Source organism: Salvelinus alpinus, chromosome 4, assembly GCF_045679555.1.
Source record: "Salvelinus alpinus chromosome 4, SLU_Salpinus.1, whole genome shotgun sequence".
Lineage (NCBI taxonomy): Eukaryota > Metazoa > Chordata > Actinopteri > Salmoniformes > Salmonidae > Salvelinus > Salvelinus alpinus.
Window position 1 is genome coordinate 54,695,466 of NC_092089.1, and position 13,844 is coordinate 54,709,309.

At 40.9% G+C, this 13,844-nt stretch overlaps 1 protein-coding gene across 1 annotated transcript in view; it reads left to right on the forward strand.

Moving 5' to 3' along the window:
- The window catches only part of LOC139573969 (2-oxoisovalerate dehydrogenase subunit beta, mitochondrial-like), an 84,561-nt gene that overhangs the window by 6,565 nt on the left and 64,152 nt on the right, over window positions 1-13,844 (forward strand). Inside the window, exons 2-6 of the mRNA XM_071397994.1 lie at window positions 3,545-3,622; window positions 3,780-3,848; window positions 6,378-6,511; window positions 11,634-11,789; window positions 12,856-12,964. Coding sequence (XP_071254095.1) covers window positions 3,545-3,622; window positions 3,780-3,848; window positions 6,378-6,511; window positions 11,634-11,789; window positions 12,856-12,964 — 546 coding nt within the window. The remainder of the gene's footprint in view (window positions 1-3,544; window positions 3,623-3,779; window positions 3,849-6,377; window positions 6,512-11,633; window positions 11,790-12,855; window positions 12,965-13,844) is intronic.

The following is a 13,844-nucleotide window of genomic DNA, read 5'->3' on the forward strand; positions in this document are numbered from 1 at the left end:
ATGGACATTAGACTGGTGGAAATCTGTCATTTGGTCTGATAAAATCTCAAATTTCAACTTTGGCTCCAACCGCTGTGTCACTTTGTGAGACGCAGCGTAGGTGAACGGATGATCTCCGCATGTGTGGTTCCCACCGTGACGTGTGGGGTTGCTTTTGCCGATGAACTGTCAGTGATTTATTTAGAATTCAAGGCACAATTAACATCCTGGCTACCACAGCATTCTGCAGTGATATGCCATCCCATCTGGTTTGCAGGGCTATTTGACCAAGAAGGAGAGTGATGGAGTACTGCATCAGATGACTTGGCCTGCACAATCACCCGGCCTCAACCGAATTGAGATGATTTGGGATGAGTTGGACCGCGGAGTGCAGGAAAAGCAGCCAACAAGTGCTCAGGATATGTGGGAACTCCTTCAAGACTTTTGGAAAAGCATTCCTGGTGAAGCTGGTTGAGAGAATGCCAAGAGTGTGCAAAGCTGTCAAGGCAAAGGGTGGCTATTTTGAAGAATCTCAAATATAAAAAATATATTGATTTGTTTAACACGTGTTATTTCATAGTTTTGATGTCTTCACTATTCTACAATGTAGAAAATAGTACAAAATAAAGAAAAACCCTTGAATGAGTAGGTGTGTCCAAATGTTTGACTGGTACTGTGTGTTTTCTCAACAACAGGTTATTGGCAATATCAAAGGCTGCGATGATACAGTTGAAGTCGGAAGTTTACATACACTTAGGTTGGAGTCATTAAAACTCTTTTTTTCAACCACTCCGCACATTTCTTGTTAACGAACTATAGTTTTGGCAAGTCGGTTAGGACATCTACTTTGTGTATGACACAAGTAATTTTTCCAACAGTTTACAGACAGTGAATTATAAGTGAAATAATCTATTACAATTCCAGTGGGTCAGAAGTTTACATACACTAAGTTGACTGTGCCTTTAAACAGCTTGGACAATTCCAGAAAATTATGTACTGGTTTTAAAAGCTTCTGATAAATTATGTAAAATTTGTCTGAGTCATTTGCAGGTGTACCTGTGGATGTATTTCAAGGCCTACCTTCAAACTCAGTGCCTCTTTGCTTGACATCATGGGAAAATCAAAAGAAATCAGGCAAGATTGTGGACCTCCACAAGTCTGGTTCATCCTTGGGAGCAATTTCCAAACGCCTGAAGGTACCACGTTCATCTGTACAAACAATAGTACGCAAGTATAAACACCATGGGACCACACAGCCGTCTTCCCTCTCAGGAAGGAGACGCGTTCTGTCTCCTAGACATGAACGTACTTTGGTGTGAAAAGTGCAAAGGACCTTGTGAAGATGCTGGAGGAAACGGGTACAAAAGTATCTATATCCACAGTAAAACGAGTCCTGTGTCGACAAAAACCTGAAAGGCTGCTCAGCAAGGAAGAAGCCACTGCTCCAAAACCCCTATTAAAAAAAATAAAAAAAGCCAGACTACAGTTTGCAACTGCACATGGGGACAAAAATTGTACTTTTTGGAGAAATGTCCTCTGGTCTGATGAAACAAAAATAGAACTGTTTGGCCATAATGACCATCGTTATGTTTGGAGGAAAAAGGGGGAGGCTGGCAAGCTGAAGAACACCATCCCAACCGTGAAGCATGGGGGTGGCAGCATCATGTTGTGGGGGTGCTTTGCTACAGGAGGGTCTGGTGCACTTGAAAAAAGAGATGGCATCATGAGGTAGGAAAATGATGTGGATATATTGAAGCAACATCTCAACATATCAGTCAGGAAGTTAAAGCTTGGTTGCAATTTGGTCTTCCAAATGGACAATGACCACAAGCATAATTCCAAAGTTGTGGCAAAATGGCTTAAGGACAACAAAGTCAAGGTATTGGAGTGGCCATCACAAAGCCCTCACCTCAATCCTATAGAGACTTTGTGAGCGGAACTGAAAAAGTGTGTATGTGTGAGCAAGGAGGCCTACAAACCTGACTCAGTTACACCAGCTCTGTCAGGAAGACTGAGCCAAAATTCACCCAACTTATTGTGGGAAGCTTGAGGAAGGCTACCTGAAACGTTTGACCCAAGTTAAAAATTTAAAGTGCTACCAAATACTAAGTGAGTGTATGTAAACTTCTGGCCAACTGGGAATGTGATGAAACAAAAGCTGAAATAAATCATTCTCTCTACTATTATTCTGACATTTCACATTCTTAAAATAAAGTGGTGATCCTAACTGACCTTAGACGGGGACTTTTTACTAGGATTAAATGTCAGGAATTGTGAAACTGAGTTTAAATGTATTTGGCAAAGGTGTATGTAAATTCCGACTTCAAATGTATCTAACAGTACAGCTCCCACAATCTTCCTATTGTACATTTCTTTCAACCAATCTTCAGTCATTCGTCAGTGCAGCACATGTTGAGTGCCTTTTTCTCTAAGCATGCTGAAAGTCAGTTGTTAATTTGTTTGCAGAGAAATGGAATTGTATTTGGTCAAACACGATGTTTTCCAACAGTTTGCTGAGAGTTGGTAGCAAGCTGATAGGTCTGCTGTTAACCAGAAAAGGCTGCTTTAACACTCTTGGGTAGCGGAATAACTTTGGCTTCCCTCCAGGCCTGAGGACAAAGACTTTCCTCTTGGCTTCGATTTAAAGATATGACACATAGGAGTGGCCGTAGAGTGTAATACCATCATCAGCATATTTCCATCAAAGTTGTCAATGCTAGGTTTGTCATTATTGATCGATGACAATATTGTTTCCACCTCTCCCACACTATAACTTCACAAAAATTCCGACTTATATTGCTTTCTTTCAATATTTGTCTTTTTATGTATGAGTAATAATGGCTCACTGTTCGTTGTTGGCATTTCCTGCCTAAGTGTGCTCACTTTGCCAATTTAAGTAATCATTAAAATAATTGGCAACATTGGTTTCAGAAACTGCCCGAAACCAATTTAACACAGCGTTTGATTCTGTCTGTTCTCTTCTAGCATTCTTTGCTGACAAAGTACCAGAATGTTGTCTCTGCAAATTCAGTTCTCCAAATTAATTTAAAATAACCAATCTGAATGCTAAAGTGTGACATGTTTACTCGCATATGTGCCAAATATTTTGCTGTGCATCCTGAAGTAAATATTTAGGGAGTGCCAGTGCGGCTAGAATTTTTATTTTTCATTGTTCTCATAAATAACTTTTTGTGTGCCTACATTTTTCAACTTAGGCGCTCATGTGTTCCTGGTAAAAGGTCAGAGTAGAACCTTGAAATGTGTCTGAGAAGTTGAATATATATATATATATATATATATATATATATATATATATATATATATATATATACACATCTTTGGTAAAACTGGAAATTATAGTTTGAACTTGGTACACATACAACGAATGCGATATTTACCATATTGAAACTGATTATATAAAGATAGAATTTGAATATTAACCTAAATTGAATTTTAAATCTGAATGCAATATTCATTCAGTTTCAAATTAAATACAAGTTCAATTTATGAATTAAACGAATTAAACACTTTAATCGCTCAATAATATTCTCCCAACTTCTTGTAGGCCCCACTACAAAGATGAACTTATTTCAGTCTGTGACCAGTGCCTTGGACAACACTCTCGCCAGCGACCCCACCGCAGGTAATAAAACTGGTCTGGATTGTCATTTAATGTATTCATGTATTCATCAATATCTTGAAAGATATGTGTGAATATGACATGCAATTTAGAAATATTAGGTCTATGTATTACTGTGTCAATCAATGAGATGTACCTGTATCTGTGCTATCTGTATCAGTCATCTTTGGGGAGGATGTCGCCTTTGGTGGAGTATTTCGTTGTACCGTGGGTCTCCGAGACAAATATGGTAAGAGGCTGAATCCTTTCCCCTTACCATTTTAGACAAATATATCAGTATGTTTGTGCTGATTAATGTTAATGACATTGTGATGCCACCAGATGGCAGCCGAGGACCATTTTCATGCGCTTGTTGGTCAAAAGTGTGTGTGTGTGCATAGACCTATTGGTCAAAACTCCAAAATTGTGTGTGTTACTTTGCATGTGTGTGTGATAGTCCTGACATCGCTGTGCTTGCTTACAATTGTTGATTGCAAGGAGACACATTTCTACGGAAACTTTTTTCATATACTAGTAATCATTTTAGTCCGCTATGCCAATGCATACTGTTAGGCTATTCATTGCACAGTTGAATTCCTTCTCTTTATTATCCTAATATGAAATTATGGATTAACTTGTGTAGGTGTACTGCTGCTACAAAGGTGCAGGTTTTAAAATGGCCATTATATCTTTTGTGTGCTGCCTCCTCATCATGTAGAATACTTTACCCTCATCTCCATAATGTGGAAACCAGTCGTGATTCACCCCTGGCTAGGTGGAAATATATGTGCATTGGCTTTTCCAAAACCTAATCGTCTCCCTCTCTGCTCTCTTTTGTTGTCATTGACGTCAGATGTGTTGACCTTCTGCTAGGGATCATTATTTTTAATCTCATCTAAGGGAGGTAGATGGCGGAGAGGGATTTATCTTTTCTCTCTCTACCATTATACCACATGCAGGTTTATGGGAAGTGTCCTGATCTCTATTTGTGTGGCTGACTGACTCATTCACCCCAGTGATGCATTACTCCGCCACTGAGTAGCGTGCGCACAGGAAGTGTCTCCTGCGCCGTTCACCTGGAATCGACTAGCCACTTCGACCTCGGTCTTTCTATTTCTCCGAAATGAAAATGAGTCTATCATGAAGGACTAGCTAATAGATGCCTCAAACATGTGCATGTGCAGTGCATATTCATCAAATGTGAGCTCCAACAGTGTTTGGACAGTGACACAATACTTGTGGAACCAAAAGTATTGGGACAAATTCACCTATGTGTATTAAAGTAGTCAAACGTTTAGTATTTGATCCCATATTCCTGGCACGCAATGATTAAATCAGGCTTGCGACTCTACAAACTTGTTGGATGCATTTGCTGTAGGTTTTGGTCGTGTTTCAGATTAGTTTGTGCCCAATTGAAATTAATGGTAAATAATGTATTGTGTCATTTTGGAGTCACTTTTATTGTAAATAAGAATAGAACTTCCACATTGAGTGAGAATGTGACAGATGCAAAAAATGCTAACCTCCCCTCTTATCGTAATAGTCAGAGGTTAGCATGTCTTGAGGGTATGATATTTGTGCGTCTAACATTGTCGCTCATCATTATTCACGATTCATTCAGGCCTATCCGTAATCATGGTAGCATCCACATTAATGTAGAAGTGACTCCAAAATTACATAATACATCATCTGTAACACAACCAAAAACAAACAAAATGCATCCATCAAGTTTGTAGAGTCACGCTTGATGTAATCATTGCATGCTTGGAATATAGGATCAAATACTAAACTTTTGACTACTTTAATACACAAGTGAATTTGTGGTCCCCTAAAATAGGGGGACTGTAAAAAGCACTGTCATTTCTAAACGGTTCACCCGATATGGATGAAAATACCCTCAAATTAAAGCTGACAGTCTGCACTTTCACACCACAGTCATTGTATCATTTCAAATACAAAGTTCTGGATTACAGAGCCAAAACGACAACAAAACATTCTCACTGTCCCCAATACATTTGGAGCTCACTGTGTCATTCATTGACCACCAGATTTATTTGTTGTATACTCTGGCTGTGTTTTACAAGTACACAGGATTCTGATTTTACTGACAGGTTGGCTTAATTCTTCATTTCTGAGGGCTTATAGTGCTCTAATGGTGTCCGGTTTTTGATGAGAAGTGGGCACTTGCGGTAAGGACAGAGAAGAGGTTCGGAGGGATCAATGAAAGAATATACTTGCTCCTTGGCAATTAAACAAAGCAAGGGAACCAAAATAACATTCCTCCCAAAATGTAGAGCCCCAGTCCTGTGGCTCCCGGTCAAGATTATAGAGTGCAGGATGGAAAAATAGTTTTTGTTTATTATTCAGACTAGGGCTTTTTAGTGCATCACAGCCTAATTTGCTCCAGTTGAGGTGGAGTCCTCTCTCTCTCTCTCTCTCTCTCTCTCTCTCTCTGAATGTCACTTAACTTATATTAAGTCCGGATGCTATTTTAAGGAGACACTGCAATGATTAAACACACTTATGAAGCAAGTGTTGGGTAGGGGGGCGACTGACAAACCTTGTCATCCATCATGTGCCCTGGCCCTATTACACTGTATTTTGCTTGGATTTCATCCCTAATTGAAAAGGAATGAGTGGATGTCTTTGAAGTGATTAGTCAGCAATGCACAGCATTTAACTCTTTCCTTTGGTTGATATGGGTGTGCTGTTATTTGTCGTCATCAGTCCCCTTGATAGATGATAACTGAGTAACCCTCTCCCCTCTTTCTCTCTCCAGGTAAAGACCGTGTCTTCAACACTCCTCTGTGTGAGCAAGGCATTGTGGGATTTGGAATCGGTGCGGCAGTCGCCGGCGCCACGGCCATCGCTGAGATTCAGTTTGCCGACTACATTTACCCTGCCTTCGACCAGGTGAGCCAGTCTGACTGCACTCTGTGCCACGAAGTGTAGTTTCTCAGTCACTTGTTTGCCTGTTTGCTGACGCAGATGGTTTTATTTGTTATCGTCATAGCCCAGCCTCTTGTGCGACGGGAACAGATTTGATCAGGGACTACTGGGAGCCATTTCCCATTTCTGCTTCACTCATGCGTATGTTTTTACCTACCAACAAACACCTGCCTCATCTGCATCCATGTCAATCTTGTGTAATTAGTGTAAATATAATATTTTTCCTAGTGCGTTCTCTGCTCATAAGTGATTAGGCTTCCACACAATCAAGTTGTATTCAGACGCTGTCAAAAAAGCAAAACATTATAATTGAGGTGCAATTTGGCCAGATGCCAACCACACACTAGCTTTTAATGCTATCTGCTGATGCATTTCCACTCTAAATAGCACAGCTGTTGTTTGAAAGACCGGAAATTGACACCGGAAATCTGCCCGAAATATGCCTCCCTCATTGTAAAAATTTGCTCAAAGAAAACACTAGGGTAGCGAGTCTACCTCAGAAGATAGCAATGGGGCTTTAATGCACTGACCTGGAAAGCGTGCGCTGGGTTCGCTATCCGGCCTTGTCTGTTATGCTGGCACTCGTTTCCAGGCAGCATATCCACATCCCAAAGACCAATGAGTTTCCCTCCCTTGTCAAGGCAACCCGAAAAACCGCTGAATGTTGATAATGATGAGATATTTCAGACTGCTGCAGACTAAAATTGCATACACATAGTGCCAGGCACGTTGAGTGTCACACACACACACACACACACACACACACACACACACACACACACACACTCCTCTCTCTGTACTCTCAATTAAAACGAGGGAGTCCAAAATGGCCCCCAGAGATGCATAAAATCAAGAAAGAATTGTCTACCTGAATATTAGATGAAATAGAGCCTTGGACACCACTAGTGGAAGGGTCAGGTTCTGTCAACCGTGAATACGTAGGGGGGGAAATGGTTCTGAAATCAGCTTCCTAGAGACTTGGAGTTTTTCACCTGTTTATATGATAGTCAGAATGTATTGGCAAGTATGAAGTATGCTTGAATATATTAACCACAGACTTAAAAGAACCCTTAGAAGCTGTGGTCTTCAATAGTTTTTTGTGGTGGGAAAGGTCAATTATAGTGTGGTAATATTTTATATAAGTATTTACTGTGCATTCTGAAAGTTCTCAGACCCCTTCACTTTTTGAACATTTTGTTACGTTACAGCCTTATTATAAAATTGATCAAATATTTTTTTCCTTCCTCAATCTACACACACTACCCCATAATGACAAAGCAATAACAGGTTTAGACATTTTTGCAAATGTATAAAAAAATATATTAAAAAACATACCTTTTTTACAAGTATTCAGACCCTTTGCTGTGAGACTCAAAATTGTGCTCAAATGCACCCTGTTTCCATTGGTCATCCTTGAGATATTTTATCAACTTGATTGTGCTCAAATGCACCCGGTTTCCATTGGTCATCCTTGAGATATTTTATCAACTTGATTGGAGGCCACCTGTGTTACATTCAATTGATTGGACATGATTTGGAAAGGCACACACCTGTCTAACTAAGGTCCCACAGTTTACAGTACATGTCAGAGCAATAACCAAGCCATGAGGTCGAAGGAATTGTTCGTAGAGCTCCGAGCTTTCTGGGAAAGGGTACCAAAAACTTTCTGCAGCATTGAAGGTCCCTAAGTACACAGCCAAGACAGCGCAGGAGTGGCTTCGGAACAAGTCTCTGAATGTCCTTGAGTGGCCCAGCCAGAGCCCGGACTTGAACCCGATCGAACATCGCTGGAGAGACCTGAAAATAACTGTGCAGCAACGCTCCCCATCCAACCTGACAGAGCTTGAGAGGATCTGCAGAGAAGAATGGGAGAAACTCCCCAAATACAGGTGTGCCAAGCTTGTAGCGTTATACCAAAGAAGACTCAAGGCTGTAATCCCTACCAAAGGTGCTTCAACAAAGTACTGAGTAAAGGGTCTGAATACTTATGTAAATGTCATATTTCAATTGTTTTATTTTTAAAACATTTACAAAACAAATAACCTCCTTTTTGCTTTGTCATTATGGGGTATTGTGTGTGTCAAATAGCCACCTGGACTATTTACATTGACAACCCATTTTGTTTTTACACTGCTGCTACTTGCTGTTTATTATCTATAAATAGTCACTTTACCCCTACCTACATGTACAAATTACCTCAACTAACCTGTACTCCGCACATTGACTTAGTACCGGTACCCCCTGTATATAGCCTTATTATTATTATTATTATATATATATTTTTTTTAACTTCAGTTAGTAAATATTTTCTTAGCTATTTTTTTAACTACATTGTTGGCTTGTAGGTAAGCATTTCACTTTCAAGGTCTACTACACCTGTTGTCTTCGGCGCATGTGACAAATAAAATTTGATTTGAGATTGATGAGGGGGAAAAAATGTGGAGAAAGTCAATTGGTCTGAATACTTTCTGAATTGTGTGTGTGTGTGTGTATATATATATACTCATTAAGAACACCTTTTTTTTATTGAGTTGCCCTCAGCAGACCTAATTTGTTAGGGCATGGAATCTACAAGGTGTCAAAAGTGTTCCACAGGGTATGCTGGCCCATGTTGACTCCAATGCTTCCCACAGTTGTCAAGTTGGCTGGATGTACTTTGGGTGGTGGACTATTCTTGATACACACGGGAAGCTGTTGAGCATGAAAAACCCAGCTGCATTGCAGTTCTTGACATAAACCGATGCACCTGGCAATTACTATCATACCCCGTTCAGAGGCACTTAAAACCTGTTATGGCTAGACGTTCCGGTGAAATTCCGGAACGCTAAATTCAAATTAAATTATTAGAAATATTAAACTTTCATAAAATCACAAGTGCAATACACCAAAATAAAGCTTAACTTCTTGTTAATCCAGGCACCGTGTCAGATTTCAAAAAGGCTTTACGGCGAAAGCAAACCATGCGATTATCTGAGGACAGCGCCCCATCATTCAAACACATATTTCAACCAAGCAGGTGCGACACGAAAGTCAGAAATAACTATATAATTCATGCCTTACCTTTTGAAGATCTTCTTCTGTTGACACTCCAATATGTCCCAGAAACATCACAAATGGTAATTTTTGTTCGATAAACTCCTTCTTTATATCCCCAAAATGTCCATTTATTTGGCATGTTTGATTCAGAAAAATACCGGTTCCAACTCGCCCAACATGACTACAAATGATCTAATAAGTTACCTGTAAACTTGGTCCAAACATTTCAAACAACTTTCCTAATCCAACTTTAGGTATCCTAAAACGTAAATAATCAATAAAAATTTAAGACGGAATATACTGTGTTCAATAGCGGATAAAATCAAGTGGAGGGAGCTCCAGGTCGCGCACACCAAACAAAAGAGTCCACTTGGCTTGACACTCAGACTGAACCACTTCTTAATTTCTCAAAGGAGAAACATCAACCAATTTCTAATGACTGACATCTAGTGGAAGCCATAGGAACTGCAACCAGGTGCCTCATAAATCTAGTTTCCCATAGAAAACCAATAGAAAACAGTGACCTCAATTTTTTTTTCCTGGATGGTTTGTCCTCGGGGTTTCGCCTGACAAATAAGTTCTGTTATACTCAGACATTATTTTAACAGTTTTAGAAACTTTAGAGTGTTCTATTCAAATCTACCAATTATATGCATATCCTAGCTTCTGGGCCTGATTAGCAGGCAGTTTACTTTGGGCACGCTTTTCATCCGGACATGAAAATACTGCCCCCTATCCCAAATAGGTTAAATGTTTTGTATTGCCCATTCACCCTCTGAATGGCATTCATAAACAATCCATGACTCGAGGCTTAAAAATATATTTTTAACTTGTCCCCTTCATCTACACTGATTTGAAGTGGATGTAACAAGTGACCTCAATAAGGGGACGATCATAGCTTTCACCTGGATTCACTTCGTCAGTCTGTCATGGAAAGAGCAGGTGTTCTCAATATTTTGTGCACTCAGTGTATATACCTCACATGTGACCCGTAATAAGACAATGCAATTGGCCTAATTAAAATGTTTATCTGACGCCATTTAACATTATAGTAAAACTATGTGAAATCAAGTATTATGGAATTGTCATGATAAGCAAGTATTATTTAATAACTGTGTAAAATGAATGGATTCACATACAAGGCATAAAGCTTACGTTACAAGGCAATACCGGGGTGGCAGGTAGCCTAGTGGTTAGAGCGTTGTGCCAGTAACCGAAAGGTTGCTAGATCGAATCCCCGAGCTGACAAGGTAAAAATCTGTCGTTCTGCCCCTGAACAAGGCAGTTAACCCACTGTTCCCAGGTAGGCTGTCATTGTAAATAAGAATTTGTACTTAACTGACCTGCCTAGATAAATAAAGGTTAAATACAAATAAAAAAATTAACAAAGCATAATTCTAGGCATATACATCCTAAGGTTAACTAACAAAGCATGAACTAATCAGACCTACTCAGGGCATGGGCCTGGGTAGCTCACAAATTAAGAATGTCTGTACAACCTTATTCCATGGGTAGGATACAGGAGAAGAGCGAGAACAACAGACCTTCATCCCATTTATACCAGATCTATTCAAAATTCAGTTGTTGCCCAATCCACAGAATTAACCAAAGGTAGTAAAACTAAGATTTCACATCAAACCAGCCAAAATCCTCTAGGAAGCGGGTCACTTCTGGGGGTGGGCTGGGTAGTACAATTTTATACAGTGTCGACAGAGTTCACTATGAACAACTGCAAGTAACCATAGAGATCATATAGCGTTCTATTCAGAAGACACTTTGTTTTATAGAATAACACTATTGCAGCCATGTTTGGTATCTTACACACATTTCAGTAGTCAATTCTCTGGTTTCTGTTGGAGAGGTTTGGCCCCTCGGAGTTGGGAAGGGCGTTCTGGTCCTTGGGCATAAATTAGGGCCGAGCCTACAAAATCGTGTGAGGTCCAAGTCTTTCTGTTATGGGAGACTGAGGTATTGTTATGAATGTCTAGCTGTGACTGACCAACTTGATGTGTGGTGATGTTATTATTTCTGTATCTCTGTCTGCCCTCAGATTGTAAACGAAGCAGCCAAGTACCGCTATCGCTCCGGCAACCTATTTGACTGCGGGAACCTCACCATCCGGGCACCGTGGGGCTGCGTGGGCCACGGCTCGCTCTACCATTCCCAGAGTCCAGAGGCCTTCTTCGCCCACTGCCCAGGCATCAAGGTTAGACACTCATCCCTATCGCCCCCCCCCCCCCCCCCCCATCCTCCACTCACTCACTTCTCCACCTCACGTGTACTCTGTACTCTTAAAGCACCTTATAACCTATTTACTTCTGCACTGCTTGCCCCTTCCTTAAAGAGCCTGTCTTTATGGTCTAGGCACACACATCTTTCTCTCTGTATCAGTTAGCCAACCTCTCTCTGCACTTATTACACATATTTTGGTGTAGTCAATCTCCGTGTATGTACCTTGCTAAAACACCTGCTGGACTGTTTGGATTGTTGATTTGATGAGGGTAGAAAAATATCGACCTCAAATTGCTGTTGACCGATTCATGCACCCACTCCCTTCATTTCCAAACCCTGCTGGATGCTGCATAGTGCTTTACATCCATAGAAATGAAAGGGAAATTTAAGCACACAGACTCTCAAATAAATACCTGACTCACTGTACGCCGTGTGCTGTCACCTGGGGTTCAACCGGCTGATCTGTGAGCGAGCGTGTGTGATTAAGCTGGCATTTAAGGCACGTACGCTCGGAGGGAAACGAGTGCGTGCTAAAAATGTCAAATATGATTCACCCCCCCACGCCATCATGAAAGGAATAAAAGTCTAAAGTTCTCCTACGCAGCCAAGCACCACAGCACCAGTTAGCGCTTTACAGCCATAGTCAATTCAGTAAACATCCTCTGTTGTCTTTTTCAAAGGTCAAGGTAATAAACACTGCAAGGGGTGAGAGAAGGCTCAAATGTCTAGCTCCGATATAGAGTTAAGCCGTCTTCTGCTTTCCACCCAATTGCACGTTGGTTGGATCTGGGTTGTTTGTGTGCGTACCAGTTGAATAGTATGGTCTGTGTTGGTACAGATACACCCTGTTTGCACTACTAAGTCAAGGCAAGCTGTACTGTTGTTCTGGGTACACTGCCTTAATAGTTGCTGTAACCGTGCTGAAAAAGGACAACGTTATAAGAAAATGTCCGAGCCAGTACAGTTCAGGTTGGCACGATAGTGTGGAAAAGGTCATATTATACTATCTATGTATTTACGATCTATGTATTTCACTCCAGGTTGTAATACCCAGAGGTCCGGTCCAGTGTAAGGGACTGCTGCTGTCGTGCATCGCAGATCAGAACCCCTGCATATTCTTCGAGCCCAAGATCCTCTACAGAGCAGCGGGTGAGTGAAAGAGCCCATCTGACCCAGGTGATGTGTGTTTTGTAGTCGAGGTGTGTTAACAACAACATGTCTATGCTTACTTTCCTCAAGCATTCTCAATGATCTTCTGTCAGCATTTTTGTCTCCTTGGTGACAGATGGCTTGTTATTGTTGTGCCGTAGCAGAACAGCAAACAAACTATGTCCTGGCTGCTTGGCTCTGGACTGAGTGTGAGTGAGTTCACCAGATTCAATCGCAAGTGTGAACCAGCTGGTCCAAATGAGCCGTAAACTGCTGACAGCCTCTGGCCTGGCCTGTGTCCTGTCCTCTGGCTGGCTGTCCACTCTAGCCCTGGCAGGACTGGCAGCATGCTGCCTCGGGCGCCTGCCTCAGGCCTACATAGTTTTTTTTGTCTTTTAGAGCAGGGATCGACGACAGAATGACCTCTTATTATCCTTTTCAACAAAGCCTGTAATTTCCACACACAGCTTTGGGTGATAAGAGTCCATTCAATTAAGTTGTGAGATTGTTTTGATTAAGGCATTAGAAAGTTGTCATGCCCAGAACATTCTTTTTCTTCTCAGGTATTAAAACCACTCGGTCCAAAACAAGCCTTATGTCCGTCTTTCCCTGCGTCTCTTCTGGGATTGTGTTCAAATCAAATTCTATTGGTCACATACACGTGATTAGAAGATGTTATTGCGGGTGTAGCGAAATGCTTGTGCTTCTAGCTCTGACAGTGCAGTAATATCTAACAACATACAGTTGAAGTCGGAAGTTTACATACACTTAGGTTGGAGGCATTAAAACTTGTTTTTCAACCACTCCACAAATTTCTCGTTAAACTATAGTTTTGGCAAGTCGGTTAGGACATCTACTTTGTGCATGATGACACAATTTT